Source organism: Plecotus auritus, assembly GCF_963455305.1.
Source record: "Plecotus auritus genome assembly, chromosome: 9".
Taxonomy (NCBI): Eukaryota; Metazoa; Chordata; class Mammalia; order Chiroptera; family Vespertilionidae; genus Plecotus; species Plecotus auritus.
Genome location: NC_137783.1, coordinates 73,359,548 through 73,386,910, shown reverse-complemented (window position 1 = coordinate 73,386,910; position 27,363 = coordinate 73,359,548). Strand labels below are relative to the sequence as shown.

The window sequence follows — 27,363 nt, the reverse complement described above, 5'->3', positions numbered from 1 at the left end:
GGCACAAGAAAGACTCCAGGAACTTCAGAGACGAGATTCCTTTATCAACGTCGATGCTGCCTCCCTTCTGTATTCCTCTTCCCAGCCAGCGAGTTTCCTGTCAGCTGTCTGAAGCTCTGCTCAGAGCAAATCCCTCCCAGGATTACAAGGTTTATGCTTTCCAAAAGAATCCGGGCATAACAGAATATTGCCCAGACAACCCTATCTGGTCCTTGCATGCATACTTCAGAGTTCCCCTAATCCACTGCCCTGGCCTCTTCGATTCAAGAATGCCTCTTAGACTCAAATGACACCAGTTTCCAACCTCAGATGAATTTTGCATCAATTTCTCCTGTCTCTTCAGGCCTGGCTGTCCACCTTAGCATTGGCACTCCCATGGCAGCAGTAACGTTTGGGAGGGGCCACACTACCAGGGCATGAATCCACATCTACCATCAACTGGCATCCAGTGCAACCCCAAGAGAAGCCGCTTTTTCTGGTTAGGATGACACCCTGCCATGGAGGCTGTTCTACCTCTGGCCATCATGACCCTGTGCATGTCTTACTCTGATGTTAGGTATAAGGTGACACCCCAGTGACAGCCCCAGAACCCATTCATCCAGCTTAACACTGGACCCCAGTTGGTGTTCAAGAATGGGTTTCCATAGGGTATTGCCATATCTTGTCCCCAGGACAGCTTTTCGGTGGGCAGAGGAGGAAGTCACTTAACGTGGTGTGATTTGGATGGTTCCAGGCACACTCACCCTGTCCCCAAATAGCTCTCTTACACTTCTGTTCAGTGCCTGAATTCATCCACCAGCTACAGGAAGTCTGGTATTGTAGAAGGAAGAGCATAGAATTTGGACTTAAAAGATCAGTCCACTGTGATTCCTGGTTCTGTTCTTTCGGCCTTTGTCATAGTGGGCAGATCATTAAGCTTTTTGAATCTTCGTTTACTGTAGGAAGCAAATAAAAATGCTTGGGAAGCTTTTTAAAATTCTAAAGCTCTGTGCACTTATTAATTATTATTGCTTTTCATTTATTTAGTCCTTGAAGACTTTTTACCTTCTAAAACCAAGTTTTAATTTCAAATGTCCATGGGAGGGGTAAAATTTTATGTATATTATCTAACGTCTTGTAGCTTAAAAACTGAAAATAAGAATCAGGGAATTACCTAGAGTGACATTCTTAGAAAAATTTAGAAGCTATTGAGATGAAGAAATAATCAATTCTTTTCTCTGAGATTCAAATAAATTTCTGTGACCCCTTTCTGTGTTCAATATCCAACAGTAAAACTAAAAATATAGTGAACCACCCATTTGTATATGACTTCTGCATTTTTACTTATCTGACAAATATCCCACAAGAACCTGGTTTGCGCCAGACTCTGTGCCATTTGCTGGGGATGCAATGATGAGCAGTCACTTCTGGTCCCTGCCCTCACAGAACAGTCTAGAGGCAGAAGTGGGTAACAAGCGGTGTGGTCACTGCTCCGATGAGCAAAGTACAATATGATGGGGAACAGAGAGAGTGCAAGGGAGGTCAGCAAGACCTGCTGGGGGAGAGTTAGGGAGCAGAGCACGCAGGGCATCGGGGGCAAAGGGGATGAGAGTTTTCTAGATAGTAGTACGGTGAGAGTCTGGAGTTGATTGAAATATGATGTGGGAAATTCAAAATAGTTCAGTGCAGATGAAGCACAGAGGTGGGGGAGGGAAGCTGGAGAGGGAGGTGGGATCCGTGTTAGTAGAGATCCCTGTGTCTTAGGGAGACATTTGCCCTTTAGGCAAGGAGCAGTGGGTCACAGAAAGTTTGTGTGTAGGAGACTGCCACTTAATACTGAATGACTCACCGTATATTTAAATAATTCTTAATTTGACTGATCTCCCTGCCCATCCCACCTAGGCTGTGAGTTCCATGAGAATGGAATAAAGTCATATTAATCACTGTAACCTAAGTGCTTGGCATACACTAGTCACCATATTTATGTTAATGGAAATGAATGAAACTATTGTCCCTTCCTCGTTTTTCTCACGGGAGTGCTACTGGACATAAACTGACATGAAATTAGAAGGTGGAAGAAGCATTCAGTGAAAACTAGGAGTGGCTTGCCTCGTGACTTGAGGCTAGTTCTATATCCATCTTTCTCTCCTCCGGGCCTACAGACCAAAACAGGCTCACACCTCTCAAGTGGATACGCAAATAAGGCTTGGGAAGGTAGCTGAGGCCAGGCCTGTGGTCCTCCGGTCCTCCATTCACAGCAAACATCCTCCCCTCCCTGCCTGCTCCCCTTTTTATGGCAATGGAGCTCACCAGCCTCGCACTCTGTTTCTCTGAACATGCGCTCATTCTCAGCGCAGCCTTTCTCAGCAAAGCTTCCTTGGCAGCTCTCATCCATGAACCAGCATTTGCTCCTGAGATGAAACCTACTTGCCGGTCAGGGCTAAACGAGGTCCATGACCTTTCCGGTGAGCTGTGAGACAGACAGGGCATTTATTCCAGCAGCTCGTTAGATGGAATCCATGAGCTCTGTGTGCATGTGCTCATGTTATAACACTGCAATTAGAATCTTCATACGAACAATCAAGTTTCATGTGAAGTCCTGAGTCCCACAGCCTCGAGCAGCTAGTGTCAGAACAGGACAGTTTAAAGCAAGGGTTTCCAGGCCATGTCCCTGATCTGCTCTGCGATATCTGGAAAAATTAACTTTGGGTCTAACTATCAAAGCAGAAACCATAGTAAAACTGAGGAATAACCAAAACTATAGTTAAATTGACTATAACATCTCAACTGTGCCTAGATAATTTAATTTCTTCAACTTTTGCTTTTGTTTATATTACTTTTACTTATCTCTAAGAGAGAACAATATTCTAATACAGCATATTCCTATCTTAACAAGAACCTATTTCAATAGAAATATACTGAGCAATACTTGAATCCTGTGTATTTACCTCTGAGACTTTTACAGATAAATGACAACATGTGAACCTTAAAATTGCCATCACCTTCAGGGGTCCAGGATCTGAAGTGCAGCATTGCCCCAGGCAATCTTTACCACTTAATGACCTTGCCTTGTAAACTTCATCTCTTTCTCTCTATAGATCTCACTTTGTCTGCCCTTCACTAGTTTCCATTTTTTACTTCCTACGACTCTTTCTTGGCCCCCTATTCCATCCCTGTGTCTGTATGTAACTTTCTTTGCGTTACTCTATCCCTTTTTAACATTTTGTTCCATCCCTTGATCTTCCTACCTTCACTTTATCCATCTCTCTCTCTGTGCCTTCCCATCCTGTGTCCCACCTCCTGGCTGCCCCTCCCTCAAAGGTAGAAAGCCATTAAAGCGGCTCCACATGCATCTTCCACACTGTCACACTGCTAACGTCAATTCCTGGCTGCTCTCACTAGAAATAGCTTGTGCCTTTTGTGGCCAAATCAGAATCTTCTCAGCAGCGAAAATGTGGCTTATGAAAGCAAGTGCCTTGTAATTAAATAAATGGGTAATTTCAGTGTTTTTATTTTTATTTTCCTACCCAGGGATTTTCTTAGCAACAGAAAGGATCAGATAGCAGTACTTTAATTCCTAATGAGAGAAAAGAGAACATAAGTTAGCCTATATTTAGGTTTTATTTGGGTTTTTGTGATCATTAATAAGAAGAGAAGGAAACATCTGTCCTAGAAATGGAGAAGACGAGAGGGAATAGGACAAAAAAATTGGCTGCATCAGTTAAGCCTGCTGGGAGAAGATAAGGTTGGCAAAAATCCTGGCTGAGTTATAATTTGGAGAAGAGTTAAGGAAAATAATAGTTTCATAAGAATATATCAAAGGATAGTGTGGTCCTGAGGAGGTAGGCCATGGAAATGAGATGGCGATGAGGGTAACCATTATAAACTAAGGGACACCTCAAAGGGAGAGAGAGCCAAGGAGAAAGCATTGAGATTCCATCTCAGGACGGAGCAGTGGTCCAGTGGTGGGTTTCCCTTTGTGGAAAGGAAATTAGACAGTGGATTCTGTGCATGGCTTACAATCCTTCTCCCAGACCTCTGAGGCAGAAGGGGTCAGAGAGGCTGCACCCAAACAAAGAGTGACAAGAAGATGTGAGGCCAGCCTGGGAGCCCCAGAGCTGGAGCAGAGATCCGCACCAGAGGGAACATCTGTAAACACTGAGAGCACAGAGGGGCCTATAGTGATTGGTCCAGAGCACTTACCTCGTGCCAGATAAAGTTGATAGCTCCCCTTTTTTCTTCCCTCCCTCCCTCCCTCCCTCCCTCCCTCCCTCCCTCCCTCCCTCCCTCCCTCCCTCCCTCCCTCTCTCCCTTCTTTCCTTCCTTCCCTCTTGTCTTCCTCATTCTCCCTCTCTTTCCTTGCCTGCTTCTTCTCTCCTCTCTGTCTCTTCCTTCCCTCCTTCCTCCTTCTCTTCCCTTCCTCCTCCTCTCCCTCCTTCATCTCCTTTTCCTTCTCCTCCTCCTCATCTTCCTCACCTCTCATAACACATTCCATTGGTCTATGGCATCTTACCCCCCCACCCCCCAAAAAAATTGCAAGCTACTTGGATGAGCAGATGTTTGTCCCTGGGATTAAGGTGTTAACCATCTAAAAATAGTTAAACTTCATATATGCATGATACATTTTCTCTTACTTAAAAAGCTTTCATAATAACTTTCACAAGCTCATTATCACTATGATCTGCTTGGGTAGATATTATTTTATGTCTTCTAAAGCTACACTATATTAAAATGTGCAATAGATAATGAACTTTAGACTTTTGACATTGTTTGATTATTCAAACTTATATTTTATTCTACCATTTTCAGCAGTAAAGTTTCTATCTAGCAAATACCTAAAGACCTCATACTTGGTAAGACATTGTAAAGTTGACTTCATTAAATATTGCTCTTTCCTACTCATTTATTATATTTACTTTGGAGAGGTAGTGTGATGACATATGGGTAAATGCTGACATTAGAATCAGAACTTCTAAGTTCAAGTTCGAGACTTACCAATTTTACTTTATATAATCTTGAACAAGTCATGAAATCTCTCTTGATCTCAGTTTCCAAGACTGTGAAAAGAAGATTCTGTGCCTGGTATATAGTAAATGCTCAATAAATAGAAAGCATCATTGTTCTGCTATTTTTATGGCATTCAATACAGCTTTATAACTTAAGGTCCATAACTATCAAACTTATTATCATTGATTTTTGTGTGGAATTATGAAGAAATATCTTATATCGCTTGAAATCCCCTTTACTTGAAAGTGAGAGAAACCCAACTAAATAGCTTTTATTTCTACATACTATACACTCTTATTAAGCACTTCTTTTGCTAAGAACTGTCTTAGGTGCTGAGAATATGGTACTGAAAAAGCAATTTCCAAGTTTTATGGTGTTTGTATTTTAGTACAGAGATAAAATATAAAGAATGGATAAGAAGAAAATACCATAGAGTATAGAGTACTACGGAGAAATCAACTTAGATTTGGGAAACAGAAAAGGCTTCTTTGAGGCATTTAAATAATGAAAAGAAAGCAATTATGCAAACATTCTGGGTAGAGATGAACAAATTTAAATACCCTGAGGCAGAGAACAAATTTGACAGTTTCAAGGAAAGAAGACAATTAAGAAAATTAGTTGGAGAGATGGACACAAGCAGATCATAGAGTTTTGTGGACCATGATAAGAAGTTTGGAATTTACTAATTCTTGTGGAAGATAAAAAAGTACAGAAGTGTCATTCAAATGCTAAAAAGAATGCTCTGTGTGCTATATGGAGATGGAAAATAGTGGTCAAGAGCACAAGCTAAGAAACTAGATAGGAGACTGTTGTGGTACACCAAGCTGGAAAAGGTGAAATAGAATAAAGTATGTGGAAATTTATTTTAGATGTAGAACCAGCAGAATTTGGTGATGGATTGGGTGTCAAAGGTGTAAAATAAGATTTCAAAGATGATACTTATGTTTCTGATCTGAATAACTGAAAAATGCCTTCAGTGGTTCCATTAACAAGATGGGAAGGCTGGGTGAGGGTCTTGTGGGAGAAGGGGAGAGTATTGTGTTGGACAAGTCCAATCAAAATTACTACCAGATAAACAAGAGGCATTGTTGAATAAGCAGCCAGATATATGGGTGTAGAGGTCAGAGTTAGAATTATAAATGACAATGTTAGCATAAATGGAATTTAAAGCCAAGGTACTAGATGATATTACCAATACAATGAGTGTGAATAAAGATGAGTAAATAGTTTGGGACTAAAGATGCCAATATTGAGGGGAGGAAAAATGGTGGCGAATAGACAGACTTGTTCTGAGCCTTGTCCCAGAGTAGAAAGAAAGAACAGCTGAGGGTCGCACGAGGAGTGTTTGTTGGCAAGTTAAGGGACAGTTAAACTCCAGAAGAAGGTGGGGGACTGCTAGACGGGGTTCCCTTGACCTGACAGCCCCCACTGTGCTGGGTCCCCTCCCGGAGCTGTGGGCTTGGACGCGGAGTCTGCGTTATCTTGAACGGGAAAGTGGAGCTTATCGGAAGCCTGAAAATCCACAACTGCGGCACCCACGGAACAGCTGCAAGCCCCAGAACACCAGTCCCCAATTGGTGCAAAAACGCGGATTCAGAGGAGCTCTACACTCCACCACGGAAAGGTCAGATTTCGCCTGGGATAAGGTGAGGTCTCTGGTCCCGGCGGGAGAGAGGAATGCGCGTTTTGTGGGAGCTGGAGGAGGAAGTCTGAGCCTAGAAAAATCCGTGGCTGTTGGAGCTGGCGTGATCCGTGAATGTGGAAGGGGGTCCTCAGAGCTGCTAACAGAAGAGGTCTCTAAAAAGCAACCCATTTTGATCTGACGTGCAGGGACAGCCTAAGAATTTCAAAGGTGTGCCAGCTGCTTAGACTTACCCGCAGACCTATTGTTCGCACATTTGGGCTTTTTCCTCTTCAAATCCTTGCTTCTGATTACTAAGCCCAATACATAGGATCACCCAGTTGGGGACACCCTGGGAGACTGCAGGGGAAAGTTGTTTTTCTGGAACCTGGGGATCAGAGCGGGGAGTGACCATCGGAGAGCCAGCTCTGAGGCAGCCCACTCCCACAAACCGGTAGTGAGTGCCACAGGGAAAGAAGGCTCTAACACTGACTAGAGAGGCCATAGATAGACCCAGAAGTCAATCCAGAAACACTGCCACCCAGGGGCTGAATCACAAATTGACTCTTGTGTAATCAAAAATAAAGGAATACGAGAAATTAAGACACATGGCCTGCTTAAAATCAGGACTGGCTTACAACACTGAAGAGTAGTGGAACGCAGGGAACTGCAATACTGTCTGCACTGAGAAACAGGAGTGCCAAACAGAACAACAGAGGAAGTGAATGACCTTCACTACTCCACACTTTATTTTTTATTTTTTTATTTTCATTTTTTGCATCCTTTACTCAAGAAACTAATTTTTTTTCTTTTTTCCTCACTTGATTTTACTTTTTTAATTATTACATTTTTATTTTCAATCTGTATTATTACTACTGCTATTTTATCTTTTTTTTAAGTGTCATTTTATTATCTCTTCATTTTACTTTAGGATTAGTGTTCTACATTCTATTTTCATCTTTCCTTTAGCATCGTTTGACTTTATCTCAACTCTACCTTTATGCCATCACACTCTTCCTAACCTTCCCCTTTTCGGTGTCCTGTTTATCTTACCCCTTTCCTGCTTTAGATTTCCCCTATTCTTTCTGTTTACCCCCTGTTAAAATTTCACCCTACTTATATACCTAATCTCCAATCCCCTGCTCCAAGTCCTTACACACCTCTCTCTTCACTGTCTTAACTATCCAAAAAATTGTTTTTCTCTCTGTCCTTTTGTTGTTGATTGCTTGAATGTTGATTATATCAAATTTTTATGCTTTTTTGTGAGATGGTTTTGCTTATTCTTCTTTTGTTTGTTTATTTTTTTGTTTGTTTTGTGCTTCTGTTTTCCCTTGCCTCACTCAATATTAGTTGGTGTTGTAGTTTGTATTAATCCCCAGGTACTGGTTGCTGGCATTTGCTGGGATCAGTGATTGTTCTATTGGAGTTTTATCCCCATATATATAGTTTGTTCCCCTTTCTCTCTTAGTCTCTTTACTGTCTCTCTTACTTTTTTTCCTTTTCCCAATTTCATTTTGATACTTCTTTTTTTTTTTCTTTCTTTTTCCTCTTCTTCTTTCTCTCCTATCCCCTAATTTGCCTTTCTCTGGTGGTCACTTTTATTGGAGGTTATTAATATCGTGAATACATTTCTGTTCAGTGCCTTGTGTGTTGTACCTGGTAGTGCTGTATTTTGTGCCTTTAAATCAACACAGGAGAGAGAGAACTACATAACCAGACATCCAGAGAAGAGAGACCATGGGGAGACAAAGAAACAGCCCGCATATGAAAGAAAAGCAGGCATCACCAGAAAAGGAAGTAAACAAAATGGAGGCAAGCAACCTTCAGGAGAAAGAATTCAGAGAAATGGTCATAAGGTGGCTGAAAAGAATGGAAGACAAATTCAACAATATGAGCAAGAACCAAGAGGAAATGAAGAAGAACCAAGAAGAAATGAAAAATGACATCGCTGCTGTAAAGAACTCAATAGAAAGCATCAAGAGTAGACTAGAAGAAGCAGAGGGCCGCATCAGTGAGCTAGAAGACAAGATGGGAAAAAATACCCAAGTAGAGCAACTCCTAGAAAAAAAAATTAAAAGGCAGGAGGAGAGCCTAAGGGAACTTTGGGACAACACGAAACAAAACAACATCTGCATAATAGGGGTTCCAGAAGGAAAGGAAGCTGAGCAAGGAATAGAAAACCTGTTTGAAGAAATAATGACAGAAAACTTCTCTGATAAAGGGAAGAAAAAACCCACACAAATCCAAGAAGCTCACAGAGTCCCAAGCAAAATGAACCCCAAAAGACCGACGCCAAGGCACATCATAATTAAATTGGCAAACACCAACGACAAAGTAAGAATCTTAAAAGCGGCAAGAGAGAGACAGAAAGTTACCTACAAAGGAACCCCCATCAGACTAGCAACTGATTTCTCAACAGAAACTCATCAGGCCAGAAGGGAATGGAATGAAATATACAAAGTCATGCAAAGGAAGGGTCTGAATCCAAGAATACTGTACCCAGCAAGGCTATCAATCAAAATTGAAGGTGAAATCAGGAGCTTCACAGACAAAAAAGGACTAAGGGAATTTATTACCACCAAACCTGCAATGCAAGAAATGCTAAAGGGTCTGCTGTAAAAAAAAAAAAAAAGAAAAAAAAAAAAGGAATAGGAATCGAAGAAGGAACACAGGGTTAAAGAATAAAAATGGCGACAAATAAGAACCTATCAATAATAACTTTAAATGTAAACGGATTAAATGCCCTAATCAAAAGACAAAGGGTAACGGATTGGATAAGAAAACAAGACCCATATATCTGCTGTCTACAAGAAACCCACCTCAAAAAAAAAAGATGCACACAGACTGAGGGTGAAGGGATGGAAAAAGGTTTTCCAGGCAAATGGAACTGAAAAAAAAGCTGGGGTAGCAATACTTATATCTCACAAATTAGATCTCAAAATGAAGGATATAACAAGAGATAAGGAAGGCCACTTCATAATACTAAAGGGAGCAATCCAACAAGAAGAAATAACTCTGGTAAACATATATGCACCCAATACAGGAGCACCCAAATACATAAAAAAAACTCCTGGAGGATATCAAGGGAGAGATTGACAGCAATACAGTCATAGTAGGAGACTTTAATACCCCACTATCACCATTGGACAAATCCTCTAAACAAAAAACCAGCAAAGAAACATCAATCCTAAATGACTCACTAGACCAGATGGAATTAATTGACATCTTCAGAACATTTCACCCCAAAGCCACAGAATATACATTCTTCTCAAGTGCACATGGGTCATTTTCAAAGATAGACCATATATTGGGACATAGGCAAAGTCTCTTCAAATTCAAGAAGATAGAAATTATATCAAGCATCTTCTCAGACCACAGTGGCATAAAACTGGAAATCAACTACAATAAAAACAACCCAAAGAAATCAAACACATGGAGACTAAACAGCATGCTATTAAACAATGATTGGGTTACCAGAGAGATCAAGGAAGAAATAAAAACATCATGGCAACAAATGACAATGAAAACACTACAATCCAAAATCTATGGGACACAGCGAAAGCATTCTTGAGAGGGAAGTTCATAGCTCTACAAGCCTACTGCAAAAAACAAGAAACAGGGGTAATAAATTACCTAACCCAACAACTCAAAGAGTTAGAAAAAGAGCAACAAGAAAAGCCCAGTGTAAGCAGAAGGAAGGAAATAATAAAGATCAGAGTGGAGATAAACGACCTAGAGACCAAAGAAACCATACAAAAGATCAACAAAACCAAGAGCTGGTTCTTTGAAAGGATAAACAAGATTGATGAACCTCTAGCCAGGCTCACCAAGAAGCAAAGAGAGAGGACCCAAATAAACAAAATCAGAAATGAAAGAGGTGAAATAACAACAGATCCCGCCGAAATACAAAGGATTGTTAAAAAATACTATGAACAACTCTATTCCAACAAACTGGACAACCTGGAGGAAATGGACATATTCCTAGAAAAATATAACCTTCCAAAACTCAATCAGGAAGAATCTAAACAGCTCAATATGCCAGTAACTATGGAAGAAATTGAAGCAGTCATCAAAAAGCTTCTGGCAAACAAAAGCCTGGGGCCAGACGGCTTCACAGGAGAGTTTTACCAAACATTCAAGGAAGAACTAAAACCTATCCTCCTCAGACTATTCCAAAAAAATTCAAGAGGAAGGAACACTTCCAAGCTCCTTCTATGAAGCCAGCATCACCCTAATACCAAAACCAGATAAAGACAACACAATGAAGGAGAATTACAGGCCAATATCCCTCATGAACGTAGATGCCAAAATCCTCAACAAAATCCTAGCAAATTGGATCCAGCAGTACATCAGAAAGATCATACACCATGACCAAATAGGGTTTATCCCAGGAATGCAAGGATGGTACAATATCCGCAAATCAATAAATGTGATACATCACATAAACAAATTGAGAGATAAAAATCACATAGTCATATCAATTGATGCAGAAAAAGCATTTGACAAAATCCAACACCCTTTCTTGATAAAAACTCTCAACAAGGTGGGAATAGAAGGATCATACCTCAACATAATAAAAGCTATATATGATAAATCTACAGCTAACATCATACTCAATGGGCAAAAACTAAAACCATTTCCCCTAAGAACAGGAAGAAGACAGGGATGCTCACTCTCACCACTCCTGTTCAACATAGTAGTGGAAGTATTAGCCATTGCAATTAGACAAGAAGAAGAAATAAAAGGCATCCAAATTGGATAAGAAGAAGTAAAGCTGTCCTTATTTGCAGATGACATGATATTGTATGTAAAAATCCTGAAAGACTCCATCAAAAAACTAACAGACTTAATAAATGAATTTGGCAATGTAGCAGGATACAAAATTAACGCCAAGAAATCTATGGCATTTCTATACACCAATAGTGAACTTACAGAAAGAGAGACTAAAAAAGCAATCCCATTTACCATAGCACCAAAAAAATTAAGATACTTAGGAATAAACCTAACCAAGGAGGTAAAAGACCTATACACGGAAAACTACAGGACACTGAAAAAAGAGATAGAGGAAGATGTAAACAGATGGAAGAACATACCATGTTCATGGATTGGTAGAATCAACATCATTAAAATGTCCATACTACCCAAAGTAATCTATAGATTCAATGCGCTCCCCATTAAAATACCAATGGCATATTTCACAGACCTAGAAAGAACTCTCCAAAAATTCATCTGGTATAAAAAAAGACCCCGAATAGCCACAGCAATCCTGAGAAAGAAGAATAAAGTAGGAGGGATCTCAATACCAGATTTCAAGCTGTATTACAAAGCCACTGTCCTCAAAACAGCCTGGTACTGGCACAGGAACAGACATATAGATCAATGGAATAGAATAGAGTATCCAGATATCGACCCAAACCACTATGCGCAATTAATATTTGACAAAGGAGGCATGAACATACAATGGAGTCAAGACAGTCTCTTCAATAAATGGTGTTGGGAAAATTGGACAGATACATGCAAAAAAATGAAACTAGATTATCAACTTACACCATACACAAAAATAAACTCAAAATGAATACAGGACTTAAATATAAGACAGGAAACCATAAAAATACTAGAGGAATCCACAGGCAGCAAAATCTCAGACATATGCCGAAAGAACTTCTTCAATGATACTTCCCCTAGGGCAACGGAAGCCAAATAGAAAATAAACAAATGGGACTACATCAAAATAAAAAGCTTTTTCACAGCAAAAGAGACCATCAACAAAACAACAAGAAATCCCACTGTATGGGAGAACTTATTTGCAAATGTTATCACTGATAAAGGTTTAATCTCCAACATCTACAGGCAGCTTATACAACTTAATAAAAGGAAGATAAATGATCCAATAAAAAAATGGGCAATGGACCTAAATAGAATCTTATCGAAAGAAGACAGAAGGAAGGCCAAGAGACACATGAAAACATGCTCAAAGTCACTAATTATCAGAGAGATGCAAATCAGAACGACAATGCGATACCATCTCACACCTGTCAGAATGGCTATCATCAACAAATCAACAAACGACAAATGTTGGCGAGGATGCGGAGAAAAAGGAACCCTCGTGCACTGCTGGTGGGAATGCAGACTGGTGCAGCCACTGTGGAGAACAGTATGGAGTTTCCTCAAAAAACTGAAAATGGAACTCCCATTTGACCCAGTAATCCCACTCCTAGGAATATATCCTAAGAAACTAGAAACACCAATCAGAAAGGATATATGCACCCCTATGTTCAGAGCAGCACAATTTGCAATAGCTAAGATTTGGAAACAGCCTAAGTGCCCGTCAGCAGATGACTGGATTAGAAAACTATGGTACATCTACACAATGGAATACTATGCTGCCATAAAAAAGAAGGAATTGTTACCATTTGTAGGCACTTGGATGGAATTAGAGAACATTATGCTGAGTGAAATAAGCCAGTCAATGAAAGAAAAATACCACATGATCTCACTCATTTGGGGATAATGAAAAACAGTATAAACTGATGAACAAAAAGATAGATACAGAGGCAGTAAAGCATCAAACAGACTGTCAAATTACAGCGGGAAGTTTAGGGAGAGGTGGGGGAAATAAAAGATCAACTGAAGGACTTATATGCATGCATATAAGAGTAACCAATGGATGCAAAACATTGGGGGATGAGGGCATGTATGGGAGTGGGGTGGGGCGGCAATGGTAAGATATGTACACATATAATATCTTAATAAAAAAATTAAAAAAAAATAAAGAAGCCAATATTGAGAAATCAATTAAAAGAGGAATATCCAGGAATAAAATGAAATTTATTAGCTTGGTAATAGTTCTGGCAAGAGTAGGACTGATCCCAGGAACAATAGGACTCAAGATCCACAATGCTATCAGAGCTCTGTTGTTCTTTGCCACTCTGTTCTCTCTTTCTCTTTCTCTCTCTCTTTCTCTCTCTCTCCCTCTCAGCTCATTCCATTTCCATCTGTCATTTTCATTAAATATTTTTTATATTTGATGATAACATAGCCACAGACATCTTTGAATTTCATCTTTTCAATGCAAGAGGAAAGAAAAATTTTTGCTCCCAACTTCAGTTTGAAATACCCTAAAGAAGATCGTTGATTGGTGTGGCATGGGTCACAAGCCCACTCTTGGAACAAGTCATGGGCCAGGAGAGCAGAATAACATAATTGATTGGCTTGGGCTGGTTCTGTGTTCACTGGAATCTAGTATGAACATTTTTCTTAGAAGAGAGCAGAATAATAAGTTGTCAAATGAGAGAGATCCCAAAATGGCAGCAGAGTAAGTGGAAATTACACTGACACTCCCCAGGACCAAACTGGAAATACAACAAAAATACAGAACCACCCTGAAAAATCAACTGACGTCTAGCTGGAGAGAACTCTGATAACCAAGGGTGGAAAGTGGAGACAACCTAGATGCTGGTAGGAAATGTGGAGGCACTAAAGGGCTGGCCAGGCTCCCACAGACAACAGCTGAGGTACCAGAGGGATATATCAGGTGTGTGGCGTTCCCAATGAGAACTCTGGAGTCTTAAACCCCAACATGGGCTCCCCAGTGCTGAGCACCAGACTGAGAAAGGTGCCCACATAACACCTGGCTGTGAAAAGCAGTAGGCTTGCTGTCTGCCAGCATGAGACAGCAAGACTGATGGAAATACAGGCACCCTCTCAAAAGGCCAACACACAAAATTTTGTGTGCAACCATTCACCCTGGGCTCCAGCAGAAGGAGGGCAGAGTGCACTGGACCTGTGTGAGGAGAGTCCAGGGTTGGGAACTCTGGGGTTGGATCTTGGAGGGCAGCCACCCTGGTTTCTAGTGCTGAGTCATTCCCTCACACTACGATGGAGGAAACCTTTCTCCAGTGGCAGAACTTTGCTAGCCAGGTGGTTTTTGCCTGGGGGGAAGGCAGTTGCTCCACCCTATTGGAAGACCTCTCACCCCACCTTGTGGTCAATAGCCTGAGGCTAATCAAGACTAAATACAATCAGGCTGCAGGAAGAGGTTGGCCTCTGGAGGCTTTGTGTCTATGTCTGACCTAATCCTGGGGCCAGGGCTAGGAAAAGCAGATCCAGGTGCAAAACTTGGATCTTTTCAAAGGCATGCAGCCCCAGCAGAGGGAGCCACAAGCTGTGGATTGCTGAGATCTCCAAACAAGGTACTCAGGGCTCTGACATTGTCCTGCACTAGAGATTGGGAGTCATAGCAGATCTACCTAATACACAGACACTAATCCAAACAGGCAGCCAAAATGGGAAGACAAAAAACAAGCCCCAAATGAAAGAACAGGTTAATTCCCCAGAAGAAGAGCTAAATGAAATGGAGATAAGAAATTTATCAGACATAGCCTTCAGAATAATGATGGCAAAGATGCTCAAGAGCATGAGAAAAGATATTGAAACTGTGAAGAATGCCATAGCACTAATAAAGAACACAGTGGAAGGAATAAACAGCAGATTAGGGGAAGCCAAGGACCAGATCAGTAAATTAGAAAAGAGGGTAGAAAAAAATCACTCAATCATAGAAACAAAAGGAAAAAAAAACAATTAAAAATCAGGAGGACAACTTAAGGGAGCTGTGGGACAACATGAAATGTAACAATATTTGCATAATTGAAGTGCCAGAGGGAGAAGAAAGCTAGCAAAAGATAGAGAATGTGTTTGAAAAAATAATGGCAGAAAACTTCCCTAACCTGCTGAAGGAAAAAGTCACACAAGTTCAGGAGGCACAGAGACTCCCAAGCAAGAAGAACCCAAACAGTCCACACTCAGACTCATACCATAATTAAAATGCCAAAAATTAAAGACAAAGAGAGAATATTAAAGTGAAAAGAGAAAAGCAATCCTATCTAATAAAAGAGTAATATGCAAATTAACCATCACTCCGCTACACCCACAAGCCATGCCCACAAGCCAAGCCCACCAGCCAATCAAGAGCGAATATGCAAATAAACCCAACCAAGATGGCTATGGCCACAGAGAGCAGGAGGGAAGCTTGGGTTTCCCTGGCAATGGAGGAAGCCAAGCTTTCTGCCTGCCCTTGCTGGCCTAGGCCTCCACTCAAGGCTACAAAGTTTCAATGATAGAAGATACATAAACCCAAACAGAAATGGCGGCAGCCACGGAGCTGGAAAGAGCAGGAGGCTAGGGTTGCCCCCGGTGATGGAAGAAGCCAAGCTTTCCACACACCCTGGCCGGCCCAGGCCTCGCTTAAGGCTTCAAAGTTTCAATTATAGAAGATACATAAATCCTAATAGAAATGGCTGGCGCCATGGAGCAAGCAGAAGGCTTGGCTCCGCTCCAGGCTACAAAGTTTCAATTGTAGAAGATAAATAAACCCCAGATACCAGGCCTCCGCTTGGGTCGCCAGGGGGCGTGGCCAGCCTGCAAACCATCACAGGCCCCTCGCTCAGGCCGCCCCACGCCCAAGGGACCCCCACCCTGATCCGGGACACCCTTCAGGGCAAACCAGCTGGCCCCCACCTGTGCACCATGCCTCTATCCTATCTAATAAAAGAGTAATATGCAGATTGACCATCACTCCAACACTCAAGTTGGCTGCCCCCATGTGGTCAAAGATCCTGCCCCCATGTGGACACAAGATGGCTGCCACAAGATGGCCAGCAGGGGAGGGCAGTTGTGGGAGATCAGGCCAGCAGGGGAGGGCAGTTGGGAGGGATCAGGCCTGCAAGGGAGGGCAGTTGGGGGCAATCAAGCCTGCAGGGGAGGGCAGTTAGGGGTGACCAAGGCGGCAGAGGAGGGAAGTTGGGGGCGACCAGGCCTGCAGGGAAAGGCAGTTGGGAGGGACCCAGGCCTGCAGGGGAGAGCAGTTGGGGGGGGACCAGGCCTGCAGGGGAGGGCAGTTAGGGGTGACCAGGCCTGCAGGGGAGGGCAGTTGGGGGCAAACAGGCTGGCAGGGGAGCAGTTAGGCATCAATCAGGCTGGCAGGGGAGTGGTTAGGGGGTAATCAGGCTGGCAGGAAGAAGTGGTTAGGGGCAATCAGGAAGGCAGGCAGGTGAGCAGTTGGGAGCCAGCTGTCCTGGATTTTGATAGGGATATCCGACTGCCCGTTTACGCCCGATCCTGCCAGCATCAGGCCTAAACGGGCAGTCAGACATCCCTCTAGGGGGTCCCAGATTGGGTAGGGTGCAGGCTGGGCTGAGGAACGAATTTCGTGCACCAGGCCTCTAGTTTGTTACATAAAAAGGAGCTCCCATAAAGTTGTCAACTGATTTCTCATCAGAAATGTTACAGGCCAGAAAGGAATGGAATGAAATATTCAAGGTAATGAAAAGCAAGGATCTGAAACCAAAATTACTATATTCAGCAAGGCTATCATTCAAAATAGATGGGGAAATAAAAAACTTTGCAGACAAAAAAAGGCTAAAGGAGTTTATCACCACCAAACAAGCACTGCAAGAAATGCTAAAGGGACTGATGTAATGAAAAGAAGAAATAGAGGTAGAGAAACATAGGCATAAAGAATTGAAATGGGAGTATCCATCATAATAACCTCAAATGAAAATGGGTTAAATGCTCCAATCAAAAGATATAGGGTAGCAGAATGAATACTTAACATGAACCAATTATATGCTGTCTACAAGAGACTCACTCCAGAACAAAAGACTCACACAGGATGAGAGTGAAGGGATGGAAAAAAATTTTTCCATGCAAATGGAAAGGAAAAAGAGCAATACTCATATCTGACAAAATAGACTTCAAAATGAATGCCATCACTGGAGATAATAAAGGTCACTACATAATACTAAAGGGATTGATCCAACAAGAGGAGATAATCCTGATAAACATATATGCACTCAGTATAGGAGCACCTAAATATACAGAAAACTTCTGGAGGACTTTAAGGGAGAGATCAACAGCAATACAGCCATAGTATTGACACTGCTAATTTCACTATTTTTTAAAAAATATATTTTATTGATATTTTACAGAGAGGAAGGGAGAGGGATAGAGAGCTATGAACATCGATGAGAGAGAAACATCGATCAGCTGCCTCCTGCACACCTCCCACTGGGGATGTGCCCGCAACCAAGGTACATGCCCTTGACCGGAATCGAACCCAGGACCCTTCAGTCTGAAGGCCGACGCTCTATCCACTGAGCCAAACCAGTTTCGGCTAATTTCACTATTGAATAGATATTCTGGATAAAATGTTAACAAGGAAACAGAGACTCTAAAGGACACACTGGATCAAATGGATTTAATTGACATTTATAGAAGATTTCACTCCAAAGCAGCAGAATATACATTCTTCTCAACTATACCTGGGTCATTCTCAAAGACAGACCACATGTTAGGACACAAAACAAGTTTCCACCAGTTCAAGATGATTGAAATCATATAAAGCATCTACTCAGATCACAATGGAATAAAATTAGAAATGAACTACAGTAAAAACCCTCAAAAACATTCAAACATATGGAGGCTAAATAGCATGTTATTAAACAATAAATAACTTAACAAGGTCTGGAAAGAAATAAAAAACTTCCTGGAAACAAATGAAAATGAGCACACAACCACCCAAAATCTCTGGGAAACAGTAAAAGCAGTCTTGAGAAGGAAGTTCATAACACTACAGACCTACCTCAAAAAACAAGAAAAATTGATAATAAACTATTTAACCCTACAACTTAAAGAATTAGAAAGACAACAGCAAGAAAATCCCAGAGTAAGTAGAAGGAAGGAACTAATAAAGACTAGGCAGAAATAAATGGCATAGAGGCTAAAAACAAATACAAAAAAATCAATATAATCAAGAGCTGGTTCTTTGAAAAGATAAACAAGATTGATGAACAGTTAGTCAGACTCATCAAGAAACAAAGAGAAAGGACCCAAATAAATAAAATCAGAAATGAAAGCGGAGAAGTAACAATTGTCAACACAGAAATTCAAAGATTGTAAGAAAATACTATGAATGACTATATACCAACAAGCTGGACAATGTGGATGAAATTAAACATGGAACTGCCTTTTGACCCAGTGATCACACTTCTAGAACTACACCCTAAGAGACCTGAAACAACAATCAGAAGAATGTATGCACCCCAATGTTCATAGCAGCACAACTTAAAATAGCTAAGATCTGGAAGTAGCCCAAGTGCCCCCCAGTAGATAAGTGGATAAAAAAGCTGTGATATAGTTACACCATGGGATACTATGTAGCAGTAAAAAAGAAAGATCTCTTACCTTTTGAGACAGCATGGAGGACCTGGAGAGTATTATGCTAAGTGAAATAAGCCAGTCAGAGAAAGACAACTATCACATGAGCTCACTCATATGTTGAATCTAATGAACAAAATCTGTTGAACAAAACAGATCCAGAGATGTAGAAGCATGGAACAGATTGTAGAATCTCAGAGCGAAGGTGTAGGTGGGAAGGTGGGTGGGAAGAGATCAGCCAAAGAACTTATATATATACATGTATAACCCATGGACACAGACAATAGGGTGGTGAAGGCCTGGGGCAGGGGATGAGGGTGGGCTACAAGGGGTCAATGATGGAAAAAAGGGGGACATATGTAATGCTTTCAACAATAAAGATTTAATTTTTTTAAAAAAGAAGAGAGCAGAACATTTAGGGTTACTTTTCAATCTGGATCAGATTCCTGATTGTAAACTTGATGTGTCTGTCTATCTCTCCCAATATAGTATGACATGATGGCCTGGGTTTTAGAGTTTCTTCTTGTTTGATATCTTTCATCAAGTTTAAATAAATGAATTTGCTCTTATCTCAAGTTGAGTTTGATGCACTTAACATTTATACTGGAAAGTAAAGTGGGTCATGGAAAAAAGAAAGGAAAAGAAAACCCTAGGACCAGGAACCTTCTGCGGGCACCGAACCCTCTGATTCCAGGGGTGAGTGTTCATGGAGAGGCCATGGACAGCTGGGTTTCCTGGTTTGGTGGTTCTTCCCTGTGGATCAGCTTATCAGAGGGAAAATCAGATGACCACTTCTACACCACTCTGCCTACCCAAGGGCCTCCCTTCAGTAATAGGCTGCGCTAAGCCCAGAGGCATGGGCCAGCTGGCCCTTGCCAATTATTCTGAATTGGCTGCCTTGCAACACACTCAGTAATTGCCTTTCTGACACTTATCTGGGTTTGTTCCCAATTTTGTTTTGATTCGATGTGCAGAAAATAATGGAAGAATGTATTTCTAAGCCCACACACTTCAGAGGAGTAAAAAAAAAAAGTGACAAGCCCAATTTGCTAAGCAAAAAATGATGATGTGAATAGCACATTCCATAACGGTGACTTAGTTGGCCTATTTAAGATGCACATTTGAGTCCTTCTTTATGGCTACTATAGAGAGGGCAATTTCAGGGTACCCTAAAAGGCTGTCCATGCAATGCACCTGACTGCATTCTGCAATCTCTGACTCCTCAGTCGGGTTGTTAAAAGGGACCCCTCAGTGACCCCAAGTATATGACCAGAAGAAACTCATTAAGTGTCAGGGAAGATTTCTGATCACCCCGTTCCCTATGCTCCAGACTCACATGACCTGGTTTGGAGACTCTGCCCTCAAGGTTAAGAGATTTGCTCTGGGATTTGCTGAGATCTATGGTTTTGCCCCTTTATAACCTTCACTCGGGAAGCCATGTTATCAGCTCATTGTGATTCTAGGGTCCAGAGCTCTGTCTTAAAAGAACACCAGGTCAACCCTTTCCCTACTGAGGCTGAAGAGGGAAACATTAACAGGGACAATTAATTTGCTATTCACTATGGGCTGGCTGTTCATCATAATGTAATCATGTTTAGTTTGAGCCCAGAGACTGGGATTTACTTTTTGTTTTGGTTTGATTTTTTAAATATATTTTTATTGTTCATAGTATTACAGATATCTCCCATCCCCCCCTTTAGCCCCTCTTCCCAGCCTCTACCTCCATCCCCCACCCCCCACCCAGGTTTTCACTTTCCCATTGCCCATGTTCATGGGACCCCACATTGAGGTATGTCAGTCTGTTTCCTGCCTCCATGCTTCGGGTCTTATTTTGTTGGTCAATTTTTGGTTTGATTTTGAATGTTCTCTCTTTTGTTTTGTTTTTAGTTAGCATATTTGGGTTGCCACTTTTTATTTGCCCCTTAAAACATTTGATCTTAGAAAGAAATTTTCATTTTTGTCTATACAGTAGAATCAAGATGAAGACTAGGGACCAACTCAGATTGGGGTCAGCAAGACAATTAATGAGTGAGTTGATATGTGACTCTTTCTCCTTCCTTCACGAAAGAGTTCTGTCCTTATAAAAAAACACAAAACATTTCTGAACCTGGGACATGGCTTCCTGGACAAAGGTTTAAACTTGGCAAACTCACACCCTTCTCCAGACCTGACAGATTAGATCCATGGACATGGAAGGGATTTGAAACGTAAGGGATGTTTTCTCTCTAGAATATATCTCTACCTCCTTTGCCTTTGGACTGGGGGTCCCAGTAACAAGTCTCTTTGCCCACTGCTAAGGAGGTAGTGGGGTTAGGTACAATCAGAACTGTCTACTTAAATGTGAGATGAGACAAGGCTTTCTCATTATGAGTTTCTCTCATGGGGCAGTTAAGAATTCTTAGGTTACATTTGGGGCTCACCAGGAGTTAAACAAGAAGGGTGGGGGAGACCTCTTCAAAAGCCTCACCATTGTGAGTCTGAAGAGAAGAAAACATGCAAATACCAAATGCCACACTGAGCAGGAAAAGGGGGTTGGGTGGGGTGTCCAGGCAGCACAGTGGATGAAACTGACCATGCAGACAGACACAGAAGCAGACAACAAAGTCTCTAAGCACATGGCTGGGCTCCACCTTGGGGCTGGGATTCAGGTAGGACCCCAATCTGGGCACTGGAGACCGAGAAAGGTATGCCCTTGCCCTACAGGTCCTGAGAGGGACACTGAGCTGGAAGGCATCACGTTAGAGTGGCTAACATGGAGCTTCCGAGTGAAGCTTTCCTGGGCTGTCCCCGCAGTTCCTTCACTTATTACCTTTGTGACCATGGAAAGTCACCATACCTTCCTGGGCTTCAGTTTCCTCATCTGCAAACCAAGCATAATAGTATCAACCACAGGGACCTGCTGATAGAATTCAAGAAACTATAACCTGCTTAGCACAGTATTTGGCATATAGCAAACACTCAAAAACCATAGCTATTGTTATCACAAAAAGAAGTAGAAGCCCCTTTAATCAGGAAAAGGACACAACAAAAAACTCACATTATCCAGATTAGTCTTAAGGGAAAATTGATTTTTAATCCCACACAGTTGAGCTTGAGCTCCTTAAATCCTTCCTGCCCAAGGCCAAGATTAGTCCTAGCACCCCGAGCAGAGCTGAGTGCAGAGGTGAGGACCAAGTGGCCCCAGCGGGGGCTGGAGGAGGAGGCCGAGGCTGGAGCCAGGCGGCCTGACAGTGCCTGAGCTTGTCTTTGAGGAGGTAACAGGGTGTCATGTGGAAAAAGGATATCACTTTTTCTTTCTTTTTATCAAGAGTGTATTTGAAGAGACGTATTACAGTTCAAAACAAGAACTTGCTAATAATTAGAATTATTTTAAATCTGGAGTAGGTGGCCCTGGAGAGGGGTGAGTCATCTCTTCAGAAGACACCCCAGATAAACGTTGGGCTAGTTGACCTCCAAGGTGCTGTCCACAGCGCAGATGCTAAGGCACATGCTCTGTTGGAATTATGCTGGCTTTTGAGCAAAAAGCTGGGGAATTGCCAGCAAGGTTTCAGGAATCCAGCCTAGTCTGGTGTATTTTGGCACCTTTGAGGGCATCACCTTTTCCAGGGGCTCATAGAAGTGGTGGCACTTCTGCTGGGCTGCCAACTTCCCAGTAACACTGTGCTGTTTCTGATCTTTGCAAAAAATCGGGATAGTGGTGGTGCTGGGAATTAGGGGGCAGTGGAGGTGGCAAGAGAAGACACTAGTAAGACAGGAAAGAATAAATGCACCACAAACCTGCAATTAGTTTGTATGGTGCTCACTCCATAAAGTAGCCATCATACCTGCAGGCAGAGTGTGACTATAAATAGCCAAGTCCAGCCTTGTGGCTGCACCCTGCGGAGAGCGGCTGGCTGGGAGGAACCAACAACACCCTCCTTGACTCATCCTTGTTCATGCCAGTGCCCCGGACAATGGGCACCTGGATAGCTATTTGTGCCCCTCTCAGTTCCAATTGCCACACTCATCCCAGCACCCCACTCCCCCCAGACACACACACACACAGAAAATCAGAAAGCTCATAAGTCTGCTACTTCTCTAGACCTGAGGAGGGACCAGGCCAGACTGGGTTTGCAAACATACACTTGAGAATCTCCAGACACACCCCCCCTGGGAACAGACCGGCCATCTGATGGCATCTGTGAGCTGCAGCTCCAGCAGGGCTCCATGTGCTGGGTCCTGTGCAGTGGCTCGCAGGTTTGCACCTGTGTGTGCATTTCCACACCTAAACGTGTGTGCGGTAGGGCATGTTTGGGTGAGTGAAGCCTCGCATGCACCTAGCTCAGTCCCTGGGCTCCTTTCATGATGTATCTCACATACATGGTGTGCAGTTATTTGTTAAATGTTATCAAGATTGTGGTGAATAAAACACATTTTTAAGGGTGGCTTTTTGTCATTACACAGTTTCTTGATGAACAGATAACTCAAAAGAAAACTGCTTTGATGTGGGAGATTTGGAAGTATTTTTAGAATTTGAAAGGAGCGAAAACACTGGGAACCACATGAAGCCATTATAATGGGGCTATTTTTATGCTGGGGACATTTCAGAAACTTGATTTAAAAATTAAACTTGCAGTTTGCAAAATTAACAAATAAAATGTGCATGGATCCTGACCCGTCCCTGCATCTCACTTTATCCTGGACATGCTCTCCATTCCTGGCTCATAGCACAGCACGGGGTCAGACCCTTAGTAGGTCTTCAGTTAATGCTGGTTAACTTGTTAACTGACACCCCTGCTGAGCATCAGCCCATCCCAGGTCCCTAGGCCATCTCTAGCTTCAGTTTTCCCAATTCCTATAAAGACTGGGCACTTCCCAGAAGGTCAAGTGGGGCTTCGGCAAGAATCCAATCCTGCACCAAGCTCCCCGTCCTGAGCATCTCGGGGGTCTTCCTGGTTTGATGAGGGAGACGGAAGGTTCAAGGAATCAGACAAATCATCACCCCACTGGAGGTGTATTGCAAATGTGTGGGCTTTGGAGCAGGGAAATGCGCATGCCTATCTCCACTCCATCCATCATTAACAACAATTAGCGTTAGGCAGCTCCCTGCACCTTTGTTCACTCATCTAGAAAGCACACCCACTGCAGGGCTTGGCACAGTACTGTAAGGACTCCTTCTCCTGTATTGTTTTCCTAAAATCTGATGAGTCTGTTTTGCACTCCAAAGTACTTTATGCACAGAAAACATAGTCTTCACCGTAAAGAAACTTATAACACAATCGGGTGAGTGGTCCATGCAGGGCCAGCTTCATGGGTCTGTAACCCATAATCACATGGGGCTTAGAAAGGGCCTGTGTGTGGCTTCATGCTCTGCTTGAAACTTAATGATTTTTGCTTGAAATTCTTAATCATGTTTGAGCAAGCAGCCCTTCATTTGAACTTTGTGCTGGGCCCCACAAATTTTGTAGCTAGTCCTGTCATGCGCACTTCAGAATATACGTGCAACTGTCTTGTCAGCATGCTCTGAGAACGCACTCGAATGCTGGTGGAACACAGTGTTACAGAGGTTTCCCTGGAGTGAGCAGGCCGGGAAGGCCTCAAAAATAATAATGCAAAACAGCAGCTCTTAGGACTGTCCCAACCCAATGAAGAAAGGACCCTCTCCTTTAGGAGGTTCCGGATCTGGGAAACGGGGTCCTCTGAGCAGGCTGCCCCCAATTCCACAGGTTAAGTTTGCTCTCCAGAAATTGTTAGAAATCTTCTCTTAGGGAGGTATTCTCCACAGCTTAATCTCAAACTTCAAAGGTGCTGTAATACTTCACTTTGGTTTTTAATCTGTCTACAATCGCCAAACTGGATGAAATACCAGTACTTGCATGTTTCTGCTCCTCCCCATCTGACACATCCTCTTCTTCTCTGCCCTTCTGCTCAGGCTGTTTCCATCCTTGGAATGGGCCTTTCTCTTCAGCCCGTATTTAAATCCTGGTTTTGCAATCTACTAACTGTGTGACTTTAGGCAAGTCACTCAGCCTCTCTGTGCTGCCGTTTCCTCATTCAGAGAATGAGGATGACAACAACAGAGACTACCTCATGAGGTTGCTGTGAGAATTAAAGAATACATATAAAATAGAATCATGCCTATATATAATGTTAGCTCAGTAACTGTTTGTAATTACTTTTACCATCTCTCAGGCCCACATAGTCCATCTACTCTATCATCAAGCTCTGAAGTTTCTACTCCTGAAACGGCTCCACACCCACTCCCACCAGTTTATTCCAGACCACTGCCCTCCCTCCTGATTTCTGCTACAGCCTCTGCCCTGAACCCTGAGCTCTAACCTCCCCCTCCCACCATGCATAGCATCACTCCTGGCATGTAGTAGGTGCTCAGTGGATGCTGAAAGAGTCAGTGAGTGAGTGAATAATGCATGAAGGAGAGCTGTAGAGGGATGGTTCTAAAGTGCGAACGGACCACCTCACTCTGTGCTGCTTAAACACCTCGATCCTCTCCCCTTCCTGTCTCTGCCATTCCCTGCTCATTCCTGTTGCTCAGTGTAGACCCGGTCTCCGGAATCTGCAAGGCTGAATGGTGTGCCTGCCACACACGCCAGGGCACACAGGATAAACCCCACCTGTCCCCACTTCCCTTGTTGCCTCTTCCCCCAGAACGGACACTCCTCAACGGTGAAGACTGCACCTTGCCCCTTTTCCTATTTTTCAGCACCCATCGCAGTCCCTGACACAGACAGACATCGAGTACGTGATGATCCACTTATCAATTAAAGGTGCCCTGTGATTCCTTTGTTTCCATTTCTGCCTTTCTCTGGACTGGGGGCACATCGGAGGCAGGAACCCTGCCTGCTTCTTACTCTTCTATCCCCAGAGTCTAGTGCCGCCAGACCCGCAGTAGACACTTGATGCATATTTAAAAAATAAATACACGACTCTTAGATTTTCAAATATGAATCTATCAATCTACAAATATTTATTATGTGCCTTTCCCAGGCGAGATAGCTTATTAGCATAAATTATCAGGCAAGACACGAGGACAGGCTGGGGGAAGGAAGTCGCAGGCTGAGAGACAGCGGAGACAGGTGGGAGGTCTGGGAGTGGTGGGGAGGCAGCTAGGTGGGTGGAGTGACACCGTGCGACATGAGGTTGGAAAGGGACTTGGACTGCAACCCATAAGCAATAGGGATCCCCTGCAGCTTCTTGAGGATGGCAGAGACAAAGAGGTGGCCTAGATGCAGGACTGGAACCCCAGAAGGAGAGAGCAGAGTGGCTGAAAGTGGCAGGGACAAAGGCCAGGAGAGCAGGCGGGGCCATGGAGCAGCAAAAGCAGGCAATGTGACAGCGGGAAGGGAGACAGGGGCCCGAAGGCGCTCCAAGGCCGCAGTCTCAGGCTATGCCTGCTGGGCTTGGGGAGGCCAGGAAGGATGGTGGGCTGAAGGTGGCATGGGTCTAGTCCTGGGGACTGAAGATGGTGACACTGTCACTCAGGAGGAAGAGCAGGTTGATGTGGTGGTGGGGGCATTATGTGCTATTGGGAGCAGGTAATGAGCGGGCCTTGGCACACGGGGCGTGGTGGGGGCGCTGAGGAGGGAGAGGAGGGAGCAGTGGTGCAGGTGCATCAGGAGGCCTGACACCAGGCTGGCGGAGGCGGGGCTGGTGAGGCTGGGAGAGCAATGAGCAGGGTTAGTGTGGCCCGAGCTGGCGCTTCCTCTCAAGGGAGGGACACAGTGCAGGACCCTGTTGGCCAGGATGCAGGGAACCCACGACTTCGGGGGCTCCACAAAGTGCATCTGTTAGTGGACAGCGTTGGGAAGCGCTGAGCTATAAACCTGAAACTTTTGAATATAGTCAGGCGGGCAAGGGGTCCCCAAGATTAGGTTGGGCCTTTGCTGCCTCCTTCAAACCCTCCCTGAAATGCGACAAGGGACAAGGACAGCATTGCCACCCATGGGGCAGCCAGGATGGGCAGAGTCCACACCGCTGGGGTTGGGGAGTCTGGGAGGGGTGCAGGAAGGAGAGGGAGACCACCGAGAGTGGGGGACAGTGGGTTGTGGTGGTTTTGTTTTCCTTTGCACACAGCACAGCACATGAGGAGGTAAGAAAGCCAAGGGTTGCTGTCAGCGGCGAGCGCTTGTGCAGCAACAGAGATGTCAGCTCAGGAGCCAAACTGCCATTTCTGCTGTAATTGGAGCCTCTGCTCTCTGTGAAGGTTGGGGAAGGGGTGCGAGAGGGGGTGGCGGGGAGGGAGCGGGGGAGAGTCAGCAACAGGGAAAGAGGCAGAGGGAGACACAGTGGAGCAGAGGAGACAGATGGTGGTCTCCCTGGAGGAAAGCCCTAGAGCAGCCCCCTCCCGGCCCCCCCACCAGGCCTCCCCTCCCCTGTGCCCTGACCTCCATACCAGGCAAAACGAGCCAGGGAGGGCTCTGGAATTTGTTAATTTTCTCTTCCTTCTTTATCATTTATTTTAAAAATTAAAAACACCCTTTTTCATTTTTCTCCAGTGCCCTGACTACTTGTCAAGTTCGTGATGTGCCACAGAGAGCTCAGCCCTT

General features: G+C 43.4%; 1 protein-coding gene across 1 annotated transcript in view; it reads left to right on the top strand.

Moving 5' to 3' along the window:
- The window catches only part of NXPE2 (neurexophilin and PC-esterase domain family member 2), a gene marked incomplete at both ends in the record, with an annotated part of 104,518 nt that extends 78,923 nt beyond the window's left edge, over positions 1-25,595 (top strand). Inside the window, 1 exon segment of the mRNA XM_080640579.1 lies at positions 25,521-25,595. Coding sequence (XP_080496705.1) covers positions 25,521-25,595 — 75 coding nt within the window.
- Positions 25,596-27,363: the final 1,768 nt, after the last annotated feature.